Source organism: Hyla sarda, chromosome 11, assembly GCF_029499605.1.
Source record: "Hyla sarda isolate aHylSar1 chromosome 11, aHylSar1.hap1, whole genome shotgun sequence".
NCBI lineage: Eukaryota > Metazoa > Chordata > Amphibia > Anura > Hylidae > Hyla > Hyla sarda.
Genome location: NC_079199.1, coordinates 98,234,501 through 98,260,379, shown reverse-complemented (window position 1 = coordinate 98,260,379; position 25,879 = coordinate 98,234,501). Strand labels below are relative to the sequence as shown.

The 25,879-nt window shown below is 48.1% G+C and overlaps 1 protein-coding gene across 1 annotated transcript in view; it reads left to right on the top strand.

Annotated features, from left to right (window-relative positions):
* LOC130295363 (sodium/potassium-transporting ATPase subunit alpha-2) overlaps positions 1-25,879 on the top strand; it is a 65,515-nt gene that overhangs the window by 25,656 nt on the left and 13,980 nt on the right. Inside the window, exons 4-18 of the mRNA XM_056546040.1 lie at positions 7,083-7,286; positions 7,846-7,959; positions 11,497-11,631; positions 12,105-12,222; positions 13,371-13,639; positions 13,734-13,932; positions 15,030-15,139; positions 16,337-16,471; positions 16,622-16,811; positions 17,322-17,497; positions 19,042-19,178; positions 21,321-21,471; positions 21,598-21,766; positions 22,622-22,776; positions 23,199-23,322. Of these exons, the coding sequence (XP_056402015.1) occupies positions 7,083-7,286; positions 7,846-7,959; positions 11,497-11,631; positions 12,105-12,222; positions 13,371-13,639; positions 13,734-13,932; positions 15,030-15,139; positions 16,337-16,471; positions 16,622-16,811; positions 17,322-17,497; positions 19,042-19,178; positions 21,321-21,471; positions 21,598-21,766; positions 22,622-22,776; positions 23,199-23,322 (2,386 nt within the window). The remainder of the gene's footprint in view (positions 1-7,082; positions 7,287-7,845; positions 7,960-11,496; positions 11,632-12,104; positions 12,223-13,370; positions 13,640-13,733; positions 13,933-15,029; positions 15,140-16,336; positions 16,472-16,621; positions 16,812-17,321; positions 17,498-19,041; positions 19,179-21,320; positions 21,472-21,597; positions 21,767-22,621; positions 22,777-23,198; positions 23,323-25,879) is intronic.

The following is a 25,879-nucleotide window of genomic DNA, read 5'->3' as shown; positions in this document are numbered from 1 at the left end:
TCTGATTGGTTGCTATGGGCAACTCAGCAACTTTTCCTCTGGACGGATTTTGATTAATCTCCCCCTATGTGTTCACATGGCCTAAAGGTTCATCTAGCACAGGGATCTCCAACTCCCGGCCCGCGGAACGAAATTTTGCGTCCCAGGCGCCGGGCAGGTGATTTCTTCAGGCATTTAGCCTGAAGACTTCACACACGTCGCCATACACTATATCTCCCTGCTGCAGCCTATAACCAGCCTTCCTGGAGGGGTGCGCGCGATTGGTGACGTCATGGCATCCGCAGTGCAGGACGCTGGGACGCTGACATCCTGCGCGGTGCATGTGATGACGCAACCTAACGCGCGCATCTTCGCAAAGAAGGCTGGTTATAGGCTGCAGCAGGGAGAGATAGGTACTGTAGCAGTGAAATACCTTAACTTACCTAATGAATCAATAAGGGAGGACCTGCTTATCACCAGGGGCTAACCTATCTTCTTAAGGGGCATAATCGTTTAAATAGGAGCCCTACCTGCCGGGGGTAATATCTATCTGGGGGCCTGTACACCTATTGGGAACCCCGACCTGATCATCAGGTAGGACTCCCCAGTAGGTAGACAGGCTCCCAGATTGATATTACCCCCCACCAGTGATGGGGATCATATCTATCTGGGGCCTCTATACCTACTGGGGATCCCTACCTGATGGGGGTTATTTCTATCTGGGGGCCTGTCTGGGCGCATGATGGGGCATTATATGTGAGGGGAACATGATGGGGGCATTATATGTGAGGGGAACATGATGGGGGCATTATATGTGAAGGGCGCATGATGGGGGCATTATATGTGAGGGGCACATGATGGGGGCATTATATGTGAGGGGTGCATGATGGGGGCATTATATGTCAGGGGCACATGATGGGGGCATTATATGTGAGGGGAACATGACGGGGGCATTATATGTGAGGGGCGCATGATGGGGGCATTATATGTGAAGGGCGCATGATGGGGGCATTATATGTGAGGGGCGCATGATGGGGGCATTATATGTGAGGGGCGCATGATGGGGGCATTATATGTGAGGGGAACATGATGGGGGCATTATATGTGAAGGGCGCATGATGGGGGCATTATATGTGAGGGGCGCATGATGGGGCATTATATGTGAGGGGCACATGATGGGGGCATTATATGTGAGGGGCGCATGATGGGGGCATTATATGTGAGGGGCGCATGATGGGGGCATTATATGTGAGGGGCGCATGATGGGGGCATTATATGTGAGGGGCGCATGATGGGGGCATTATATGTGAGGAGCGCATGATGGGGGTATTATATGTCAGGGGCGCATGATGGGGGCATTATATGTGAGGGGCGCATGATGGGGGCATTATATGTGAGGGGCACATGATGGGGGCATTATATGTGAGGGGCGCATGATGGGGGCATTATATGTGAGGAGCGCATGATGGGGGTATTATATGTCAGGGGCGCATGATGGGGGCATTATATGTGAGGGGCGCATGATGGGGGCATTATATGTGAAGGGCGCATGATGGGGGCATTATATGTGAGGGGCGCATGATGGGGGCATTATATGTGAGGGGCGCATGATGGGGGCATTATATGTGAGGGGTGCATGATGGGGGCATTATATGTGAGGGGTGCATGATGGGGGCATTATATGTGAGGGGCACATGATGGGGGCATTATATGTGAGGGGCGCATGATGGGGGCATTATATGTGAGGGGCGCATGATGGGGGCATTATATGTGAGGGGTGCATGATGGGGGCATTATATGTGAGGGGTGCATGATGGGGGCATTATATGTGTGGAGTGCATGATGGGGGCATTATATGTGAAGGGCGCATGATGGGGGCATTATATGTGAGGGGCGCATGATGGGGGCATTATATGTGAGGGGCGCATGATGGGGGCATTATATGTCTGGGGCACATGATGGGGGCATTATATGTGAGGGGAACATGATGGGGCATTATATGTGAGGGGAACATGACGGGGGCATTATATGTGAGGGGCGCATGATGGGGGCATTATATGTGAAGGGCGCATGATGGGGGCATTATATGTGAGGGGCACATGATGGGGCATTATATGTGAGGGGAACATGATGGGGGCATTATATGTGAGGGGTGCATGATGGGGGCATTATATGTGAGGGGCACATGATGAGGCATTATATGTGAGGGGTGCATGATGGGGGCATTATATGTGAGGGGAACATGATGAGGGCATTATATGTGAAGGGCGCATGATGGGGGCATTATATGTGAGGGGCGCATGATGAGGGCATTATATGTGAGGGGCGCATAATGGGGGCATTATATGTGAGGGGTGCATGATGAGGGCATTATATGTGAAGGGCGCATGATGAGGGCATTATATGTGAGGGGCGCATGATGGGGGCATTATATGTGAGGGGTGCATGATGAGGGCATTATATGTGAAGGGCGCATGATGAGGGCATTATATGTGAGGGGCGCATGATGAGGGCATTATATGTGAGGGGCGCATGATGGGGGCATTATATGTGAGGGGTGCATGATGAGGGCATTATATGTGAAGGGCGCATGATGGGGGCATTATATGTGAGGGGTGCATGATGAGGGCATTATATGTGAAGGGCGCATGATGGGGGCATTATACGTGAGGGGTGCATGATGGGGCATTATATGTGAGGGGCACATGATGGGGGCATTATATGTGAGGGGCACATGCGGCCCAGCCTCACCCAGCCTCTACCTCCAGTGGCCCCCAGATAATTTGAGTTTGAGACCCCTGATCTAGCAGGTAAGATTATTGATATATATGTATTGTGGCAATAATTTTATTTTAATTGACAAAAAAAAAGTACAAAAACACAAAACCTCCGGATCTGACTCCATCCAGGGTAATGAGATTCTGCCGAAGAACAGCATGAGTCCTGCCGCTCGGCCAGAGCGCTGTGTGAGCCGATCACATGCCCCAATTATCTCACATTGTGAGGCGAGATGTACCGACACAAAGTCACAGCCTCTGAAACCGAATCACATTACACACCGCATCACAGAGAGACATACACTACAGACAGAGGCGTGAACCAGAGTCCTGTGGGTCCCAGGACACATTTTGGACTGCCCCCATATCGTTGTTAGGCCTCTCTGTGCTACCCATATAGTTGTTAGGCCCTTTGTGCACCCATATAGTAGTAAGGCTCCTCTGTGCCCCTTATAGTATTGGGCCACCTCTGTGCCCCCATTTAGTAGTTAGGTCCCCCACACTGCCCCATATTGTAGTTAGGCCCCCACACTGCCCCCTTATAATAGTAAGGCCCCCTCACATAAAGTAGTTAGGCCCCCACATTGCCCCATAAAGTAGTTAGGACCCCCACATTGCCCTTATATAGCAGTTAGACCCCTCCCCCCACAGAACCCCCATATAGTTAGTTTTGGCCTCCATATAGTAGTTAGACCCCTTTGTGCCCTTTTATAATAGTAAAACCCCCACATTACACCCTCCCCTCCTATAGTAGTTAGGCCCACCACACTGCCCCCATATAGTAGATAGGCCCCCTACACTGTCACCATAGCAGTAAGGGTCCCACCACTATCCCATATAGTAGTGAGGACCTACACACTGCCCCCATATAGTAGTGAGTAACTCCACACTGCCCCCATATAGATTAGTGAGTAACTTCACACTGCCCCCATATAGTAGTGAGGCTCCCTCCACTGCCCCCATATAGTAGTGAGGCTCCCTCCACTGCCCCCATATAGTAGTGAGGCTCCCTCCACTGCCCCCATATAGTAGTGAGGCTCCCTCCACTGCCCCCATATAGAAGTGAGTAACTCCACACTGCCCCCATATAGTAGTGAGGCTCCCTGCACTGCCCCCATATAGTAGTGAGGCTCCCTCCACTGCCCCCATATAGTAGTGAGGCTCCCTCCACTGCCCCCATATAGTAGTGAGGCTCCCTCCACTGCCCCCATATAGTAGTGAGCAACTCCACACTGCCCCCATATAGTAGTGAGGCTCCCTCCACTGCCCCCATAAAGTATTGAGTAACTGCACACTGCCCCCATATAGTAGTGAGGCTCCCTCCACTACCCCCATAAAGTAGTGAGTAACTCCACACTGCCCCATATAGTAGTGAGGCTCCCTCCACTGCCCCCATATAGTAGTGAGACTCCCTCCACTGCCCCATATAGTAGTGAGTAACTTCACACTGCTCCCATATAGTAGTGAGGCTCCCACCACTGCCTCCATATAGTAGTGAGTAACTCCACACTGCCCCCATATAGTAGTGAGGCTCCCTCCACTGCCCCCATATAGTAGTGAGGCTCCCTTCACTGCCCCATATAGTAGTGAGGCTCCCTCCACTGCCCCCATATAGTAGTGAGTAACTCCACACTGCCCCCATATAGTAGTGAGGCTCCCTCCACTGCTCCCATATAGTAATGAGGCTCCCTCCACTGCCCCCATATAGTAGTGAGGCTCCCTCCACTGCCCCCATATAGTAGTGAGGCTCCCTCCACTGCCCCCATATAGTAGTGAGTAACTCCACACTGCCCCCATATAGTAGTGAGGCTCCCTCCACTGCTCCCATATAGTAATGAGGCTCCCTCCACTGCCCCCATATAGTAATGAGGCTCCCTCCACTGCCCCCATATAGTAGTGAGGCTCCCTCCACTGCCCCCATATAGTAGTGAGGCTCCCTCCACTGCCCCCATATAGTAGTGAGCAACTCCACACTGCCCCCATATAGTAGTGAGGCTCCCTCCACTGCCCCCATAAAGTATTGAGTAACTGCACACTGCCCCCATATAGTAGTGAGGCTCCCTCCACTACCCCCATAAAGTAGTGAGTAACTCCACACTGCCCCATATAGTAGTGAGGCTCCCTCCACTGCCCCCATATAGTAGTGAGACTCCCTCCACTGCCCCATATAGTAGTGAGTAACTTCACACTGCTCCCATATAGTAGTGAGGCTCCCACCACTGCCTCCATATAGTAGTGAGTAACTCCACACTGCCCCCATATAGTAGTGAGGCTCCCTCCACTGCCCCCATATAGTAGTGAGGCTCCCTTCACTGCCCCATATAGTAGTGAGGCTCCCTCCACTGCCCCCATATAGTAGTGAGTAACTCCACACTGCCCCCATATAGTAGTGAGGCTCCCTCCACTGCTCCCATATAGTAATGAGGCTCCCTCCACTGCCCCCATATAGTAGTGAGGCTCCCTCCACTGCCCCCATATAGTAGTGAGGCTCCCTCCACTGCCCCCATATAGTAGTGAGGCTCCCTCCACTGCCCCCATATAGTAGTGAGTAACTCCACACTGCCCCCATATAGTAGTGAGGCTCCCTCCACTGCTCCCATATAGTAATGAGGCTCCCTCCACTGCCCCCATATAGTAATGAGGCTCCCTCCACTGCCCCCATATAGTAGTGAGGCTCCCTCCACTGCCCCCATATAGTAGTGAGGCTCCCTCCACTGCCCCCATATAGTAGTGAGCAACTCCACACTGCCCCCATATAGTAGTGAGGCTCCCTCCACTGCCCCCATATAGTAGTGAGGCTCCCTCCACTGCCCCCATATAGTAGTGAGGCTCCCTCCACTGCCCCCATATAGTAGTGAGGCTTCCCATACTTCCCCATATAGCAGTAAGTACCTCCACACACCCACATTTAATAGTTTGGTCCCCACACTGCCTCAATATATTACTTAGAACCCCCAAACTGCCCTTGATGCTCTGCTCCTCTGCTGGTCCTCTCCTCTACTTTGATTTTCCTGGCAGAGATGTCCCGGCAGCCTTTGCTTTGTGGCATAGTCCAACTATGCGTCTTAAAGGCATGTATCTATGATGTAATCCATGTTAGAGGGGAAAAAGACCACTTCACCCGACACCTTTCTATAAGCCAATAAATGGCGGCAGCTCGGAAGCAGGAGACAGGCTTCAGGGGTCATGTGAACTAGACTTAGGATGCATTCACACCACGTTTTTGCAATACAGTTCCCGTATCAGGTTTTTGATGAAAAATGGATTCCTCAAAACCTGACTAAACTGTATCTATACATGAGTACAAATTTTAACCCGTATACAGTTTGAAAAATGATGTCCGGTTGCATTCCTTTTTTAAGAAAAAAAACGTATACGTTTTTAATGTTTCATTCCATTATAAATAAAGTTTCACTTGTTTGATTGAACTTCCAAGAAAAAAAAACGTACAAAATCAAAAACCGTATGGTGAAAACCAGATGGAACCGTACGCACATACGGTTCTGTACGGTCTCCATTGACTCCCATGTAAAAAAAAACGTATAAAGTTTTACAGGGGTTATCCAGGAATTTTATATATATATATATATATATATATATATATATATATATATATATATCAACCGGCTCCAGAAAGTTAAACAGATTACTTCTATAAAAAAATCTTAATCCTTTCAGTACTCATGAGCTGCTGAAGTTGAGTTGTTCTTTTCTGTCCAAGTGCTCTCTGCTGACACGTGTCTCGGGAACTGTCCAGAGTAGAAGCAAATCCCCATAGCAAACCTCTTCTACTCTGTGCAGTTCCCGAGACAAGCAGAGATGTCAGCAGAGAGCACTGTTGCCAGACAGAAAAGAACAACTCAACTTCAGCAGCTGGTAATTATTGGAAGGATTAAGATTTTTTAATAGAAGAAATTTACAAATCTGTTTAACTTTCTGGAGCCAGTTTCTGCGGGGGTCGTGACATCACGGCCACACCCCCTTGTGACATCACGCCATGCCCCCTCAATGCAAGTCTATGGGAGGGGGCGTGGCGGCTGCCACGCCCCCTCCCCTAGACTTGCATTGAGGGGGGGCGTGACGTGACGTCTCAAGGGGGCGTGACCGTGACGTCTCAACTCCTACGGCTGGAACCCGGCGTTTAGAACAAAATTTTCCGAACACTCGGGCAGTGGAGTACCCCTTTAAAGGAGTTTTCCATAACTGTTTAACTTGAGTGTTTTTAGACTTTTAAAACATTTTCCCAATATTTTCCCAAAAAAGTGTTTTTTATCTTTTCATGTTAACTTCTCACCACTGCTGTTGTGCATTTTCATCCACTTCCAGGGTCATACAAACACACGTGCTGCGGAAATCCTGGCAGAAGAGGGTCCCAATGCCCTCACACCTCCCCCCACTACTCCAGAGTGGGTAAAGTTCTGCCGACAGTTGTTTGGTGGATTCTCCATCTTGCTGTGGATAGGAGCTATTCTCTGCTTCCTGGCCTATGGAATTCAAGTCGCTATGGAGGACGAACCCATGAATGACAATGTCAGTATCATCCATATTAAAGGGGTACTCCGGTGGAAAACTTTTATTTTTATTTTTATTTTTTTTCAAATCAACTGGTGACAGGAAGTTAAACAGATTTGTAAATGACTTCTATTAAAAAAATTTAATACTTCCAGTACTTATCAGCTGCTGTATGCTACAGAGGAAGTTCTTTTCTTTTTGAATTTCTTTTATGTCTGGCCACAGTGCTCTCTGCTGACACCTCTGTCTGTGTCAGGAACTGTCCAGAGTAGAAGCAAATCCCCATAGAAAAATCTATCCTGCTCGTGGACAGAGGTGTCAGCAGAGAGCACTGAGGTCAGACAGAAAAGAAATTTAAAAAAGAAAAAAACTTTCTATGGAGAATACAGCAGCTGATAAGTACTGGAAGGATTACAATTTTTAAATAGAAGTAATTTACAAATATGTTTAACTTTCTGGCACCAGTTGATTAAAAAAAAAAAATAGAAAAAGTATTTTCCACCGGCGTACCCCTTTAACTCATTTCGTACTTTGTTTTAGACCCTTTCCATGACTTGTGTCTCTTCCCTTTCCTCAGCTTTATTTGGGGGTGGTCTTAGCCGCTGTCGTCATCGTCACTGGATGCTTTTCCTACTATCAAGAAGCAAAAAGTTCCAAAATAATGGACTCCTTCAAGAACATGGTGCCCCAGGTAATAAACCGGTTGGCGTGACCATAGCGTGACCATAGTTATCCCTTAGTATTTACTATTTAAAGGGCACCTGTCGCCAAACTAAACTTTTAATATATTGTTCCTTATATAATTATGAAGACACTTTGCTATTTACTTGCCGTTAAGATTCTCAACCTTTTATATGTTTTTAATGTGGTTGAAAAAACGGCCACTAGGTGGCTCTGTTCTGTTCCCTGCACAAGTCAAACAGTTAGTTTGGTCTCTTCCCGGCCTGGCAGGAGACCAAACTCAGGAAGTGTGTGCGGGGCATGGCGAGGCACAGCTCTCACAGGCTTCAGTGACATCGCGCCTGCTAGGGAACGCCCACTTTCTCCTGCCGGGAGCTCATGCAATGTGAGCAAGGGGAATGGTATGATACAGAGCTTTTTAAAGCTCGGTACATTTTTTGAAAGGGGTACTCCACTGCTCCACCCCCATCAAGCCTTATAAATGGATGGTGATCCAATGGGAGCGTCACATAGTTTATAAGGCTTGATGGTCGGGGATGCTGCCACTCCCGGACGAAGGTCAGCGTGCCGAAACGTTCATTGGAGTGGCGGCATCCCGGACCCTGCACTACTGTAGTAACCACGTTGGTCTTTTTGTGGGTATCAGCTTTTATTTATATGCACTTTATGACTGCTATGTTCTTACTATATATGCACTTAGCACCTTTATCTACCTTGCACTGCACTTATTACTTGTTATCTCTATGTTGCTTACATTATTAGTGTAGATGGATGTTTATACGTGCATTTATTGATTGCTCATACACATTTTTTGTTTACAATATACCCCCCTTTTTGATTACCACCTTGGGTGCAGGCTGTCCGGTGTTGCCGCTGTTCAGTTTCATCCTTTATGTGTGTTGTCATTTTAATGTAATATCAATAACATTTATATTTTTATACCTTTCTTAAAGACTCCTTGTAGCTTTTGCTTGTTGGTTGGTCTGATTGTTGGAGTCTATTATTTACTGAGGGCATACTAATTATATTCAGGGGGTGTTACAGTGGTATTACTATAATTTGTCACCACACACCTACTTTCCCTGACTTATTTGTATGCTAACGTATGTATATATTAAGCTGAGGTCCAGTGCACTCGTCTAGTTTGTGTGTCCAGAGTGTTGGAGACCTCAAAGTCCAGTCCTGCAGCCTCCATCAAGTCAAGTAAGATAAAGTCACAGCTTTATGAGTCAAGTCAAGTCAGTCCCTGTCATCTGTCAGGTCAGCGTGGTCTGTATTAAATTGTCCAGTCCTACTACAAGTCCCAGCAAGCCCTTAAGGTCTCTGCATCACTGGTCACCTCCTTGGCCCTGGCTGAACTGTATAGACTTTACCATCTGTCTACCCTCAGTAAAGGTACCGTTGTCCATAACTTGGTGTCGGAGTCTTTATTGCCCCCCTAAACCACACTCTGGCATCACGAATAGAAGGGGTTAATGGCATCTGCCCCTAGGGCAACAACATCTGCCCTCATCACACCCCGCTATCACAACTTTTGGCATCACGAACAGGATAGGGGGATGCACCTTATGCCACAAGTCCCCCTCCCCTAGTCTGAACTGTGTCCAGTATTGTCTGCAAAAATCGCATGCTGATCCGAATGAAGTTTGCGCTAGAAAATGTTTGGGACTTTGTCAAAGGAAAGTGTTTTACTCATGGCGCTTGTGAAATAGAGGGGGAGGTGAAGAAAAGTACTGTTTCAACCATGTGCAAGATTAGGTCTGAAACTATGTTACGTTGCCAAGTATTGCCTGTACCTTCAAGGGTTAAAGATGTGCCAGAGATGCACGCGAAAATGTCCCACACTGGTCAGCGTCCCGCCACGGGGAGTGGAAACCATGTTGTTGTATCAATGCCGAAGTGGAACTGTAAAGATCCACCCATTGTTGCCGGGGGAGCGGAAGTCAGCGCTGCACCGCTGGCGCACTTCCGGCCAGCGGCAATTTTCCCGAAGCCTTGCTTAAAAGGAGTAGTGCTGCTGGATCTTCTCAGTTTGCCGGAAGTCAGCAAGAGGAGCAACATGTCTGAACAGGCAAGCACACGTGAAGAGAGTCCCAAGATGGCGCAGGAAGCCATAAAGTTGCTGCGGCGCAAATGTTTCAGGAGCTGGCAGATTGTCTACAGCGCATGGGGGCAGCTCGGGGCAGCTGGACGATGGAGATGGAGACTGGCCAGCAACCCCGGCGGAGGAAACGCCGGCATCTTCTCGTGCTTCATCGACGGTGAGGATGTCCCGTCACCACCGGACCTGGGGGTCCTGGGCTGAAATTCACACCGAGTAGTCAGAAGTGAGCACTCCGGCTGAGGCCGCTTTCTCAACTCCTCCTTCTACCCCTAGCCCAGAGCAAACCCTCCAGGCACAGAAGTGTGTCAGACGTTCCCGGTCCCCACCTTTACCAAAGTGGTTGTTTGGCAATGAGCCTGGACTAATACAGTATATGAGAGAGCACCTTCTTCCCCTGCCAGGGAAGTCTCATGCCCCAGTCCCACCGGCCCAGTCCGAGAGGGCCAGAAGAGAGGTTCAGGTGGCCGAGATTGTAGAGGGGCTGAGGGCACAGGGGATGGAAAGATATGTGCCAAAGCTGCTGCCATATGAGGTGCGACAAGCGCAGCAGCAGGACACAAAAGTATTGGAGGCCATGTACATTATGAAGCTAGAACCTCCCCGAGAGGGAGAGCCATTTGGGTTGCTGCCACCTAAAGTCAGAGGTACCGTCCAGGAGGAGGAGGTCTACATGCCCAAAGTGCCTGTCAGGGCACCAAAGTATCTACCATCATCGTATGTGAATGTTCCCAGGCCTACTCCTGTGGTCGAAGAGGTTTGGCCTAACCAGCGGGCACCAACTGAAGTGCCTCGGCCTACTACCGTAGAGGAGTTTTGGCCGGCCCAACAGGCACCAACCGTTGTTCCTCCAGTGGCACAAGCTGCTGCAGTGCAAAGGGTGAGACTGATGTGAACTGGAACATCCGAGTGAGTCCATTAGAGGGGGCACAGTCCCGTGGACCCAGTTACATGTCCCAGCCTCGGAAGCAGTCCGACCGGCGAGGCTGGGATGGCAAGTTCCCAAGTTAAAGGAGTCTAATAATTCTACTGCATATCACTAACTTTCCTTGTAAAGTACTTTTGTTCTCCACAGGTTATGCAACGTTTAAGAAGACGTGCCTGACGAACATCTGCCCTCATCACACCCCGCTACCACAATTAAAAAAATAATGTTTTTTAAGGCTTTAAGGCTCTGAACATTTATCTCTATGGAATATTTTAGTTTGTCCTGATCAATAAATGAACAATGATTTCTAACATTCGATTCTCACTTTGTCATTATGGGGCATTAAGACCAGAATGATGGGCTGGGCTGACTTATTTTTGTGTTTTTTTTAGCGCAAGGAGCAACATAAAAAATTGAAAGGGTCTGAAGACTTTCCAAATGCATTGTTTATGGAGCATTGAAGACTATTACACTGTGATTTGTCTCACAATTTTGCTTTGTACCTTGTGTTCCTCCAGCAAGCTCTTGTAATTCGTGAAGGGGAGAAGCTGCAGATAAATGCAGAGGCCGTGGTCGTTGGGGACCTGGTGGAGGTTAAAGGAGGGGACCGAGTTCCTGCGGACATCAGGATCATCTCATCCCACGGATGCAAGGTTGGTGCTGCTGATCATACTATATATATATATATATATATATATATATATATTTATTTACATAGCACTTCCTGAGTAGAGTTGTGTTGAGTAATCTAAGCAACAAAAATTCGACTAAGCCTGGTTTCTTTGCTCGAAACGTGTTACCTTCTGAGCTTTTCCACCCATCCTGTGATGTTATAAACGCTACAATAAACAAAATCTATCTTGCACGAGTGTTGAGCTGGACTTTTGGTTCTTTTGGTAACAAAAATAAAATGAAAAAAAAAATGTATGGAAAAAAGTAAAATTCCAACAATCTTGGATGGAGCTCAAGTTCATCAACAAAAGGAAACCAGGGCTCGAATGTCATCTTGTGACATATCTATGAGATGACTAAAGGTGGACATCTTCTTCTGTCACAATCTACCTATAGGATTCAGGTGGAAACCTTGTTCTTCTTCTTATCACGGAATTATCCTGTATCTTTCCAGGTGGACAACTCCTCATTGACTGGAGAATCAGAGCCACAGACTCGCTCTCCAGAATTTACCCATGAAAACCCTCTGGAGACCAGAAATATCTCCTTCTTCTCAACCAACTGTGTGGAAGGTAAGAATGAAGAGGCAGCTGGCTCAGTATTGCAAGGCCATCTAAGGTAGTTTTTCACTATGGCTCCTTAAAGGGGTACTCCGCCCCTAGATATCTTATCCCCTGTCCAAAGTATAGGGGATAAGATGTCTGATCGTGGGGGTCCCCCCTGGATCTCCCTGGCGTTCATTTAGAGCGCCGGAGGCTCGTGACGTCACAGCCACACCGATTCGTCACGAGCCTCCCCCCACATCACCAGTCATCCGGCATGGAGCGAAGTTCACTCCATGCACCAAATGTCTGGGGTGCCAATGCCGAGATTGCGGGGGTCCCCAGCAGCGGGACCCCCGCGATCAGACATCTTATCCCCTATACTTTGGATGGGGGATAAGATGTCTAGGGGCGGAGTACCCCTTTAAGGAAATGGTTCCACAGGGCGCATCCGCAGCATATTTCACGCTGTGGATGCACCAACGTCAGTCACAGAGGGACTGCAGAGCTGCCGCCGGGAGCTCGCCCTGCAGTCCCTCTGTGACTGCCGTCGGCACATCCGCAGCGTGAAATACACTGCGGATGTGCCCCATGTGACCCTGCCCTAAAGGAGATATGTGTCGAAAAAACGTATCCCCTATCCGCAGCTTGGATGTCCCATACGGGGCCCCGGCTTGACCCCGGCATGTCGTACCCAGCACAAAAGCTGGTCGTAACACGCCCCCTTCATTCATCTCTATGGAAGAGGCAGAGACACACCCATAGAGATGAATGGATGGGTCGTGTTTCAACCAGCTGACGTGCTGGGTATGACACGCACATAAGAGGAGAAGAGCCGGGACCCTGTACGGGAGATTGCAGGGGTTCCAGCGGTGGGACCCTAGCGATTGGAAACTTATCCCCATCCTTTGGAAAGGGTATGAGTTTTTTTCTGCCACATATCTCCTTTAAAGGGGTTCTCCACTTTGGACTATCCCTACTTGTAAGAAGGGTCTCATAATAATAAACTGATCATAAAGTGCCTCCTTAACTGGGATCCAAAGTGGCCAGCTGTAATCTATGAAGAAACCTGTCAGCAAGTGTTTGTTTTTACTGCAGCGCCACCACAGGGGAAGTTAGGTAGTGCTGATTCAAATCAATGGATACTTGAAAAAAAAAAACATATTTTCTTCTTATAGGGACAGCACGGGGTATCGTCATAGCTACCGGAGACCGCACAGTGATGGGCCGTATTGCCACCCTGGCTTCTGGCTTAGAAATGGGCCAAACTCCTATCGCCATGGAGATAGAGCACTTCATTCGTATTATCACTGGAGTAGCCGTCTTCCTAGGCATCTCGTTTTTCGTCCTTTCCCTTATTCTTGGTTATTCTTGGCTTGAAGCGGTCATATTTCTTATTGGTATCATAGTGGCCAACGTTCCTGAGGGTCTTCTGGCCACAGTCACGGTGAGCTGTAGACATCTGTAACCATTTTTACATTGTACTCATGTGAAATAACAATCCCAGTCAATTCCTGTCTTCTTATATGGCTCCTCCATAGGTGTGCTTAACCTTGACGGCCAAGAGGATGGCTCGTAAGAATTGCCTTGTAAAGAACCTTGAAGCTGTGGAGACCTTAGGGTCCACATCAACAATCTGCTCCGATAAGACGGGAACCTTGACACAGAACCGAATGACTGTGGCTCATATGTGGTTTGACAACCAAATTCATGAGGCTGACACCACTGAGGACCAGTCAGGTTTGTTATGTTACATGGTTACTGGTGGTCCTTGTTTCAACCATATGGTTAAGACCTATGTGGCAGGCAACTGGGTGTTAGCAAGATTACTTCGTGACGCCAGGGCACCGTTAACCTATACACGGTCAGAAGTTGGAGGCAGCTTCTCCTGGGCCAGACACGATGAGGTTACAGATAACTGTCTTTACTGAGCAGATACAGGTGGAATTGCACAGACAACTCGCCTTTGGTGCAAGGGCAGCGTAACCCCTTGGGAGCCCTGTTGCCGTTCTGAAACTTGTGGTAGTTGAATGGATTCTGGTAGCTAGGGCTCTGCCAATATACTGTAGCTTTCTCCGCAGGGGCATGAATTTCCCACACACAAGTATTTTCTAGAAGGATGACCAGGATAGAGATTAAGGTATAAGTAGGCCTCTCCTCAGAGCACACGACACACAGCACACCTGAGCCACTAGACTCAAGACTCATTATACAGGGGAGAATTTTGTGGTCTCATTGGCAGGCAGGGTCACATGGGGTTCACTGCAGGGTCTCATGGGTAACACCCTTAAAAGCACAATAACATGTTGAACATGTACATAGAACAATAATGAAATTAATTTAGGAAAATATATTATTCTTATATGACAATAAATACATAATTATTCCATCAACAGCACAATAGTGGGCCCAACACCTTGTGCTGCCAGGCTGCCCGAGACAGTCCAAAACCACGGGACAGCCACTGGTGCTGGGACACCACACCTAGACATCCCAAAACGTCAACCATTGTTTGGTCTGGGCTGTGGGCGTGTTATCCATATGCATTGTATTGGTTATAAAACATTGTATGGCATATGGACGCAGGCAGACTCATTGACTTTGTATGATATAGGAAATATACGGTACTATAAAGAGACGACATGGTACAGTAAAACCTCTTGAGATTACCTTGAACTGGTCTGCTATGGGGGTGGTCTTCTCAAAGAAAGTGCATAATGTTTGGTGGACTGAAAATCCATCAGACAAAACTTGGTCTAGATACGGGGGTGGTCTTTATGGAAAGGCTTCACTCTACTTGTATACCCCATTTAATAGTTTTGTATATCACATTTTAGGGGCGACATTTGATAAGCGTTCCCCCACCTGGACTGCTCTGTCTCGAATCGCTGGACTTTGTAACCGAGCTGTGTTTAAAGTGGGCCAGGACAAGATTCCCATCTCCAAGGTGCGGTAATAGTGTCTCCCGCTCTGTAATAGTCAACTCCATGGTTTAGTAATGTGACAATTATAAGTAGGTCACGTTTTATTATCGGAGGTGACAGATATGTAGTGGATCCTTTTTAGTGTTGGGAACTTACCCCCGGTCAATGCATGTCTATGAGCCGACCGGAGTGAACCGGAGCCTCCGGTCGGCTGCTTTTTCGGCCGTATGCGGTTTCCCGACCGTAGGCAAAAACGCGGTCGACCACGTTTTTGCCTGCGGTCGGGAAACCGCAGATGGCCGAAAAAGCAGCCGACCGGAGGCTGCGGTTCAATCCAGTCGGCTCATAGACATGCATTAAATACGGTTCCCGTATACGGCTGAGTGCGGGCGCCGCGATTAAGCCCCGCCCCCTCCTCCCAGCCGTATACGGGAACCGTAGTTACAAATCGTAGTGTGAACCTAGCCTTAGCCAGGACCGTATGATAGTTTGGAATCAATAGTGCTGGCCAACTTATTCTTTGTTTGTATTACACATACGGGGGGAGTGGCTACCTCCATCTTGGCTCTTGCACCCCACCCACCTCTATCAGGTGTATATAAGGTGATTTGGATGTTCCAGATCCTGCAATGCCTGCTGAACTGTTCACACAGAGGCATATTCATAGTGTAGGGTCCGTCCCAATGAGATCACCTTACCGTGGTGGGACGGTCCAAGCTATTTGGCCGCCAAATTGCAAGCTAAGTATCTCACTATTTCATTACTGCACCATAGCTGAATAGCTTCTCATGTTGTATCTATATACTCATGTTTTATCTATATCTTTGTGCTAGCAGTGTGCTGCTGTATTCTCCTGGTGCTAGATAGATAGATAGATATGAGATAGACAGATATGAGATATATAGATAGATATGAGATAGATTGATATTAGATAGATATGAGATAGAGAGATAGATATGAGATAGATAGATTTGAGATAGATCGATATGAGATAGATAGATATGAGATAGAGTGATATGAGATAGAGAGATAGATAGATAGATAGATATGAGAGAGATAGATAGATATGAGATGGATAGATATGAGATGGATAGATATGAGATAGATAGATATGAGATAGATAGATATGAGATAGATAGATATGAGATAGATAGATATATAGATGAATAGATACTTAGATTTATCCAGTGACTAACGCTTGTCTTATAATGAATGTTTAGCGGGACACCGCGGGGGATGCCTCAGAGTCCGCTCTCCTTAAGTGCATCGAGCTTTCCTGTGGCCCAGTAAGGAAGATGAGGGACAGGAACCCTAAAGTGGCCGAGATCCCATTTAATTCTACAAATAAGTATCAGGTGGGTATAAACGCAGACACTGTGGTGGGTCCGACCCTATGATATACTGAAGACCTCACATCTGGTAATATGCTCCTACTATACGTATATATTCACTGCGGATGTATCTGCCCTATGTATACTCCTCGTGATACTCCTTATATTCCACAGCTGTCTGTTCATGAGCGTGAGGACAGTCCTGATAGCCACCTGCTGGTCATGAAGGGGGCCCCCGAAAGAATCCTAGATCGGTGCTCCACTATTATGATGCATGGACAGGAACAACTTCTGGATGAAGAGATGAAAGAAGCCTTCCAAAATGCATACTTTGAGCTGGGAGGACTAGGCGAGAGGGTTTTGGGTAGGCATCTTTGATGTTAAATTTTAAAGGGGTACTCCACCCCTAGACATCTTATCCCCTATCCAAAGGATCTAGCGATCTCGGCTGCAGCACCAGACATCCGGTGCATGGAGTGAATTGCCGGATGACTGGCGATGTGGGCGGAGGCTCATGACGTCACGGCCATGCCCCCTCAATGCAAGTCTATGGGAGGGGGCGTGACGGCAGTCACGCCCCCTCCCATAGACTTGCATTGAGGGGGCGGGGACATGATGACGCAAGCGGGGTGTGGTCGTGATGTCACAAGCCTCCGACGCTGCACCCGATGCTCTAAACGAACACCAGGTGCAGCAGGGAGATCGCGGGGGTTCCTAGCGGCAGGACCCCTGCAATCGGACATTTTGTCCCCTATCCTTTGGATAGGGAATAAGATGGCTAGGGGCGGAGAACCCCTTTAATGTATTCCAGATTGGGAAACTTCATTTTTTATCGGTGTGGATTGAGAAATGCCCATTGTCTTCCTCCTTCCAGGATTCTGCCAGACCCATATGCCCGCTGAGACGTACCCGCGCGGATTCAAGTTTGACACAGAGGAAATAAACTTCCCCATCATCAACCTGTGCTTTGTGGGACTCATATCTATGATCGACCCTCCCAGGGCGGCTGTACCTGACGCTGTTGGGAAGTGCCGCAGTGCCGGCATCAAGGTAAACTTTACATGTGGAAGAACACCATCCAAAACCAGGTGAAGCACAAGGGCAATACCCAGATGAGGGTTGCACATTTTAGGTTCTGCACAGGCGTGTCCGGAGGATAAGTGACCTTTTGTCTCAAAACAGTGATAAAATGAGGCCAATTGTAACACTCATGTTTCTGAAGACAGGAACCGCTGGATCTGTGTGGCAGATGAATCGGAACGTACCAGGGAGCGGAGTGTAAGGTGCCGCTGGTTTTCACCAGAGCCTGCGGCAAAGCGGGATGGACTTGCTGTGGCAGGCGGCACCCAGGTCGCTACCCCTGGCACGGCTCGACCACACAGGCGGCTGAGGAGATGCGAGCACAGGAGGAATAAGGCAACTCGTAGTCTGGATAGCAGAAGGTCAGGGCAGGCGGCACAGTAGCGTAGTCAAAGCGAAGCAGGAGGTCAGTAGGCAGAGGAGCAAGGTCAAGTCACAAGAGCAGGAGATCTGATACACGGCAAGGCAATACAGAGGAACTCTTTCTCAAAGGCACAAGGCAACAAAGTTCCGGCAGGGAACTGAGGAGGGTGGAGGAATTTATAAATGAGCCACAGGTGGATTACACTAATGAGCGTACTGGCTCTTTAAATCTTAAAGCTCCGGCACGCACGCGCGCCCTAGGGGACACGCACGCCGGAGCAGAGAGGCAGAGGCAGGAGAAACACCCGGAGAGTGACGGACTGGGACTTGCATGCAGGCGCGTCCCGCGATGCGAACCCCAGCCCCGTCTGCAGCAGAAGGTAAGGGGACCATGCGCTCACGGCCAGTGTGTGAGGCTGGAGCGCATAACGTAACAGTAATCTCTACCACAGGGCAATATAAATGCACTGACCGGAGAAGTGTCAGTGACCCCTAAGCGAAGGGGGTTGATTGTAACCTGAAATGTGTCACAACTCAATATAGAGCCAGTTCTTTATTCAATAATGAATGTATGAAAGCATTTTAGGGTTAAACTGACCCCTTTGGAGATACTAGATAGATACACTGCTCAAAAAAATAAAGGGAACTCTAAGAGAACACATCCTAGATCTAAATGAATGAACTAATCGTAGGAAATACTTCTTACTGCACATGTGCATAGTACAGGCTAGGTGAAATGAAAGGGGGAGTCAGCACCATTTTCTTGAAGTCCCTGAGGAGCACTGACCTATCAAGAGACATCTAGTCTGTTCTTTACCAACAAAATGGTGACAGTGGAATTGAAAAAACTAAACACCCTCCTGCCCCTTACACATAGACAGAGGAGGAAGGTAGACGGGCGAGGTCTAGTTTGCAGCAGCCAGACAAGTTGCTCGGTTTCACCAGATTCCTCATGTTAGCTCCCTCTGCTGGTCAACAGTGGGAGATATGACAAGTTGTTATTACATTTTTCATATTTTGTGACAAGTTATTATTTTTTATTTTATTTTATTTTTCCAAAAATATTCACATCAAATAATCACATTTGGTGACACATTCCCTTGTAGGTGCCCTATAAAGAATAATAACCCTAAAAACATCTTATATTCCAGGTTATCATGGTAACCGGTGACCATCCTATCACTGCCAAAGCAATTGCCAAAGGTGTCGGTATAATCTCTGAGGGCAATGAGACAGTGGAAGACATTGCCGCTCGGCTGAACATCCCAGTAAGCCATGTCAATCCCAGGTGAGTCCTTCTTTGATGTGAATTACTCTGTACAGTGATCCCTCAACTTACAATGGCCTCAACATACAATAGTTTCAACATACAATGGTCTTTTCTGGACCATTGTAACTTGAAACCAGACTCAACATACAATGTACAGACAGTCCAGATCTATGAAACATGTCAATGGCCGGAATAACCGACCAATCAGAATGGGCATTCACTAGTAAAACCCCTGTATTACTGACGTGTGAATTCCTGTCCCTGAAGTACAGGGAGGTATTATGTGTTCTGTACTCTTTACCTGTATTACTGAAGTGCATGCACTGACTGGTGTCTGGTAGCGCCCCCTACAGTACAGGGAGGTATTACATGTTCTGTACTCTTTACCTGTATTACTGAAGTGTATGCACTGACTGGTGTCTGGTAGCTCCCCCTACAGTACAGGGTGGTATTACATGTTCTGTACTCTTTACCTGTATTACTGAAGTGTATGCACTGACTGGTGTCTGGTAGCGCCCCCTACAGTACAGGGAGGTATTACATGTTCTGTACTCTTTACCTGTATTACTGAAGTGTATGCACTGACTGGTGTCTGGTAGCTCCCCCTACAGTACAGGGTGGTATTACATGTTCTGTACTCTTTACCTGTATTACTGAAGTGTATGCACTGACTGGTGTCTGGTAGCGCCCCCTACAGTACAGGGAGGTATTACATGTTCTGTACTCTTTACCTGTATTACTGAAGTGTATGCACTGACTGGTGTCTGGTAGCGCCCCCTACAGTACAGGGAGGTATTACATTTTCTGTACTCTTTACCTGTATTACTGAAGTGTATGCACTGACTGGTGTCTGGTAGCGCCCCCTAGAGTAAAGGGAGGTATTACATGTTCTGTACTACTCTTTACCTGTATTACATAGTTACATAGTTAGTACGGTTGAAAAAAGACATATGTCCATCAAGTTCAACCAGGGAATTGAAGGGTAGGGGTGTGGCGCGATATTGGGGAAGGGATGGGATTTTATATTTCTTCATAAGCATTAATGTTGTTTTGTTCCAGGAATGTATCTAATCCTGTTTTAAAGCTGTAAATTTTTCCTGCTGTGACCAGTTCCTGAGGTACATTACTGAAGTGTATGCACTGATTGGCTGACTGGTAGCTCCCCCTACAGTACAGGGAGGTATTACATGTTCTGTACTCTTCACCTGTATTACTGAAGTGCATGCGCTGATTGGCTGTCTGGTAGCGCCCCCTACAGTACAGGGGGGTATTACATGTTCTGTACTACTCTTCACCTGTATTACTGAAGTGTATGCACTGACTGGTGTCTGGTAGCGCCCCCTACAGTACAGGGTGGTATTACATGTTCTGTACTCTTTACCTGTATTACTGAAGTGTATGCACTGACTGGTGTCTGGTAGCGCCCCCTACAATACAGGGAGGTATTACATGTTCTGTACTCTTTACCTGTCCCAGGGTTAGCTGCTCTTTAGGACATCAGGTGAGGGCGGCTCCATGTTACTTTTTTAGGACACTGTGTGACACTCCTGTCCTCTACATAGACCAGTGTTTCCCAAGCAGAGTGCCCCCAGCTGTTGCAAAACTACAACAGCAACAGCTGGAGGATCCCTGCTTGGGAAACACTGATATAGACAGTGATTACAGCTCCCAGCAGATCTTTCTTCCTTTTATATGTAAGGATTTGCTTTATCTATATTAGTTATCTACTTATTTTTCTTTAATCCTCACTTTTTCCTATTTTTTGGATGACATTTTGGTGGCTTTAGAACCAATTACCAGGTTTCCATAGAGTTATGGTCTCAACACACAATGGTTTCATCATACAATGGTCGTCCTGGAACCAATTAATATTGTAACTTGAGGGACCACTGCATTCAATTACAAGGCGAAATGGTGCAGTACAGTGTACAACCACCAGGGTGCAGTGCAGGACGTGTTGAAAGAAATGCTGCCTGCCCTGCTGACTTGGAGGCAGTGTGAGATCTGCACTGAAAATGTTGGTTTGGTGAGACGGAGCAGATTTTTGTTTGGGAGCTTTTTGTTTATCAGGTGGGCGTACATGGAAGTTTTGAGTATACTGTGTAGGTTCACAGCTGGGTCAATGTAACCAAATAACCCTCGTTCTCCATTTTTTTTTAGGGAAGCCAAAGCTTGTGTAATCCACGGCTCCGATCTGAAGGACATGACCGCCGAACAATTGGATGACCTCCTAAAGAACCACACTGAGATCGTCTTTGCTCGGACGTCACCGCAGCAGAAGCTGATTATCGTGGAGGGTTGTCAGAGACAGGTAGGGTCATGGGATCAGGGCAGTGATGAAGAAGACGGGACACTGGGTGGAGTTACCTTTTATTGGGGCTACCACCACATACTCTAAGTTGGATGTGCCCAGTACCATGTACAATCTCTCCCACAGGGCGCTATAGTGGCTGTGACAGGGGATGGTGTCAATGACTCTCCAGCCCTGAAGAAGGCGGATATCGGGGTGGCCATGGGCATAGCAGGGTCTGATGTCTCCAAACAAGCTGCAGATATGATCCTCCTGGATGATAACTTTGCCTCCATTGTGACCGGAGTGGAGGAAGGTTTGTAAGATGCACATGTCCCCCAAGCATGCTGGGAGTTGTGGTTTTGCAACATCTAAATAACCACAGTGGAGACCACGGGACTAAGGGTTTTTCCACGCTTAGTTTTTTTGGGCAGTTTTTTTTGATACATAATAGTGTGGAAGCCACTTCGTGACGCCAGAGCACCGTTATCCTATAAAGGGTCCGAGGCTGGAGACAGCATCTCCTGGGCCAGACACAGGGAGTAAATGAACACACCGACATCAGGATACGGATAACTGTCTTTACTGAGCAGGGTGCAGATGGTATTACACACACAGTATGGAGCAGGGTGGAGAGAAGGCAGTGTAACCCCTTGGGAGCCCTGTTGCCTTGCTGGGACTTGTGGTGATATCACCCAATGAATTGATACTGACTTGAGAGAATAGATGATTGATCCTGGTAGGTAGGGTTCTGTCAAGGTCTTGTTACTTCCTCCGCCAGGGCATGAACTTCCACCGTGCGGGAAATCCTTGCAGAATGAGCGGATAAAGTAGAGCACAACACACATTACACCTTTACCACACGGATGCTCAGATTACACAACTCCTCCCCCACTACATGGGCTAGAATTTAGGGGTTCCCATTGGCAGGCGGGGTCACATGGGGTTTAAACTGCTCTCTTAAAGGGGTACTCCACTGGCCAGCATTCGGAACTAAATGTTCCGAACGCTGTGTTTGCGCGCGGGGGGGTCGGCCACGCCCCTTGTGACATCATGGCCATGCCCCCTCCATGCAAGTCAATGCCCTCCCAACAATTTGTTCCAAATGCTGAGCAGCGGAGTACCCCTTTAAGAATGAAAAAATTAAAATCATCATTTCTTTTTTTTTCAGGCCGCCTAATTTTCGACAACTTGAAAAAATCCATCGCTTACACGCTGACCAGTAACATCCCGGAGATCACGCCATTTTTATTCTTCATCATCGCCAATATCCCTCTTCCTCTGGGCACAGTCACCATTTTGTGTATCGATCTGGGCACCGACATGGTGCGTACGTCTCCTTTCTTTTATATGTTTCTTTATATATCCTCTTTAAAGGGGTTCTCTGGTGATAGCTGTCACGCCCCCTCCCATAGACTTGCATTGAGGGGCGGAGCGTGACGTCACACGGGGGCGGAGGCGTGACGTCACACGCCGCCGGCCCTGCGGTCGCCGGTAATCAGACCCGGAGCGAACACGCTCCGGGGACTGATTACAATCGGGGTGCCGCGTGCATGATCACGGGCGTCCCCAGCTGCGGGACTCCCGCGATCAGGCATCTTATCCCCTATCCTTTGGATAGGGGATAAGATGTGTAAGCACCGGAGTACCCCTTTAAGTTATTTGTGCTTCTCTTTTATGGACTCACACAGTCCTTTCCTATAATGGTTGACACAGAGATTTTTACATTCACGTTCTTCGTGTTACAGGTTCCTGCCATCTCACTGGCCTATGAAGCTGCAGAAAGTGACATCATGAAGAGACAACCCAGGAACCCGCGGACGGACAAACTGGTGAACGAGCGTTTAATCAGCATGGCGTACGGGCAAATTGGTGGGTATTGATCTTCCGTTTTACATTAGTTATAAAGGGTGAAATACCACTTGTGACCATAAGAGGCGATAAACAACCTTCTCATCTACATGTGTATATCATTATAGGACACCGTGTCCTCATTTTTCTTACGGTGCCCATACACCTTATATCAGTATTTCCCAAAAGTTGTTGAGAAGTGTGCAGTACCACTTGTGACCATAGTTGGCGATAAAGAATTCTCTCATCTACATATATACACTGCTCAAAAAAATAAAGGGAACACTTAAAGGGGTACTCCGGTGCTTAGACATCTTATCCCCTATCCAAAGGATAGGAGATAAGATGCCTGATCGCGGGAGTCCTGCCGCTGGGGACCCCCGGGATCTTGCACGCGGCACCCCGTTTGTCATCAGTCCCCGGAGCGTGTTCGCTCCAGGTCTGATTACGGCGACCACACGGCCGGCGGCGTGTGACGTCACGCCTTCGCCCCCGTGTGACGTCACGCTCCGCCCCTCAATGCAAGCCTACGGGAGGGGTGACAGCTATCACGCCCCCTCCCGTAGGCTTGCATTGAGGGGCGGATGTACAATGTAACTCCAAGTCACTGACACTTCTGTGAAATCCCACTGTCCACTCAGGAAGAACACTGATTGTCAATCAATTTCACATGGAACAGACAACAGGTATAAATTATAGGCAATTAGCAAGACACCCACAATAAAGGAGTGGTTCTGCAGGTGGTGACCACAGACCACTTCTCAGTTCCTATGCTTCCTGGCTGATGTTTTGGTTACTTTTGAATGCTGGCGGTGCTTTCACTCTAGTGGTAGCATGAGACGGAGTCTACAACCCACACAAGTGGCTCAGGTAGTGCAACTCAATGCGAGCTGTGGCAAGAAGGTTTGCTATGTCTGTCAGCGTAGTGTCCAGAGCATAGAGGCGCTACCAGGAGACAGGCCAGTACATCAGGAGATGTGGAGGAGGCCGTAGGAGGGCAACAACCCAGCAGCAGGATCGCTACCTCCACCTTTGTGCAAAGAGGAGCAGGAAGAGCACTGCCAGAGACCTGCAAAATGACCTCCAGCAGGCCACAAATGTGCATGTGTCCACTCAAACAGTCAGCAACAGACTCCATGAGGGTGGTATGAGGGCCCGACGCCCACAGGTGGGGGTTGTGCGTACAGCCCAACACCGTGCAGGACGTTTGGCATTTGCCGGAGAACACCAAGATTGGCAAATTCGCCACTGGTGCCCTGTGCTCTTCACAGATGAAAGCAGGTTCACACTGAGCACATGTGACAGATGTGCCAGAGTCTGGAGACGCCGTGGAGAACGTTCTGCTGCCTGCAACATCCTCTAGGATGACCGGTTTGGCAGTGGGTCAGTAATGGTGTGGGGTGGCATTTCTTTGGGGGACCGCACAGCCCTCAATGTGCTTGCCAGGGGTAGCCTGACTGCCATTAGGTACCGAGATGAGATCCTCAGACCCCTTGTGAGACCATATGCTGGTGCCATTTGCCCTGGGTTCCTCCTAATACAAGACAATGTTAGACCTCATGTGGCTGGAGTGTGTCAGCAGTTCCTACAAGAGGAAGGCATTGATGCTATGGACTGGCCGCCCGTTCCCCTGAATCCGATTGAGCACATCTGGGACGTCTCGCTCCACCCACTACAGACTGTCCAGGAGTTGGCGGATGCTTTAGTCCAGGTCTGGGAGGACATCCCTCAGGAGACCATCCCCCACCTCATCAGGATCATGCCCAGGTGTTGTAGGGAGGTCATACGGGCACGTGGAGGCCACACACACTACTGAGCCTCATTGGGACTTGTTTTAAGGACATTACATAAAGTTGGATCAGCCTGTAGTGGGGTTTTCCACTGTGATTTTGAGTGTGACTCCATATCCAGACCTCCAGGGGTTGATACATTTGATTTCCATTGATAATTTTTGTGTGATTTTGTTGTCAGCGAATTCAACTATGTAAAGAGGAAAGTATTTCATACGATTAGTTCATTCATTCAGATCTAGGATGTGTTAACTTAGTGTTCCCTTTATTTTTTTGAGCATTGTGTACGATATCATCATAGGATACCATGACCTCATTTTTCTTCCAGTGCCCATAAACCCTAGATCAGTGTTTCCCAACAGTAGTTGAGAAGGGTGCAGTACCACCTGTGACCATAGATGGCGATGAAGAATATTCTCACCGAAATATGTATATTATATCATCATAGGACACTGTGACCTAATTTTTCTTAAGGAAATGGTTTCCCAACAACAGTTGAGGAGGATGCAGTACCACTTGTGACCATAGGTGGCGATAAAGAATCTTCTCATCTACATATGTATATAATATCATAGTACACCATGACCTCATTTTTCTTAAGGCGCCCATACACCTTAGATCAGTGTTTCCCAACCAGTGTGCCTCCAGCTGTTGCAAAACTACATCTCCCAGCATGCCCGGACAGCCAACGGCTGTCCGGGCATGCTGGGAGATGTGGTTTTGCAACAGCTGGAGGCACACTGGTTGGGAAACATGTCTTATTATGGGGGTCCGACCTCTGGGGCCCA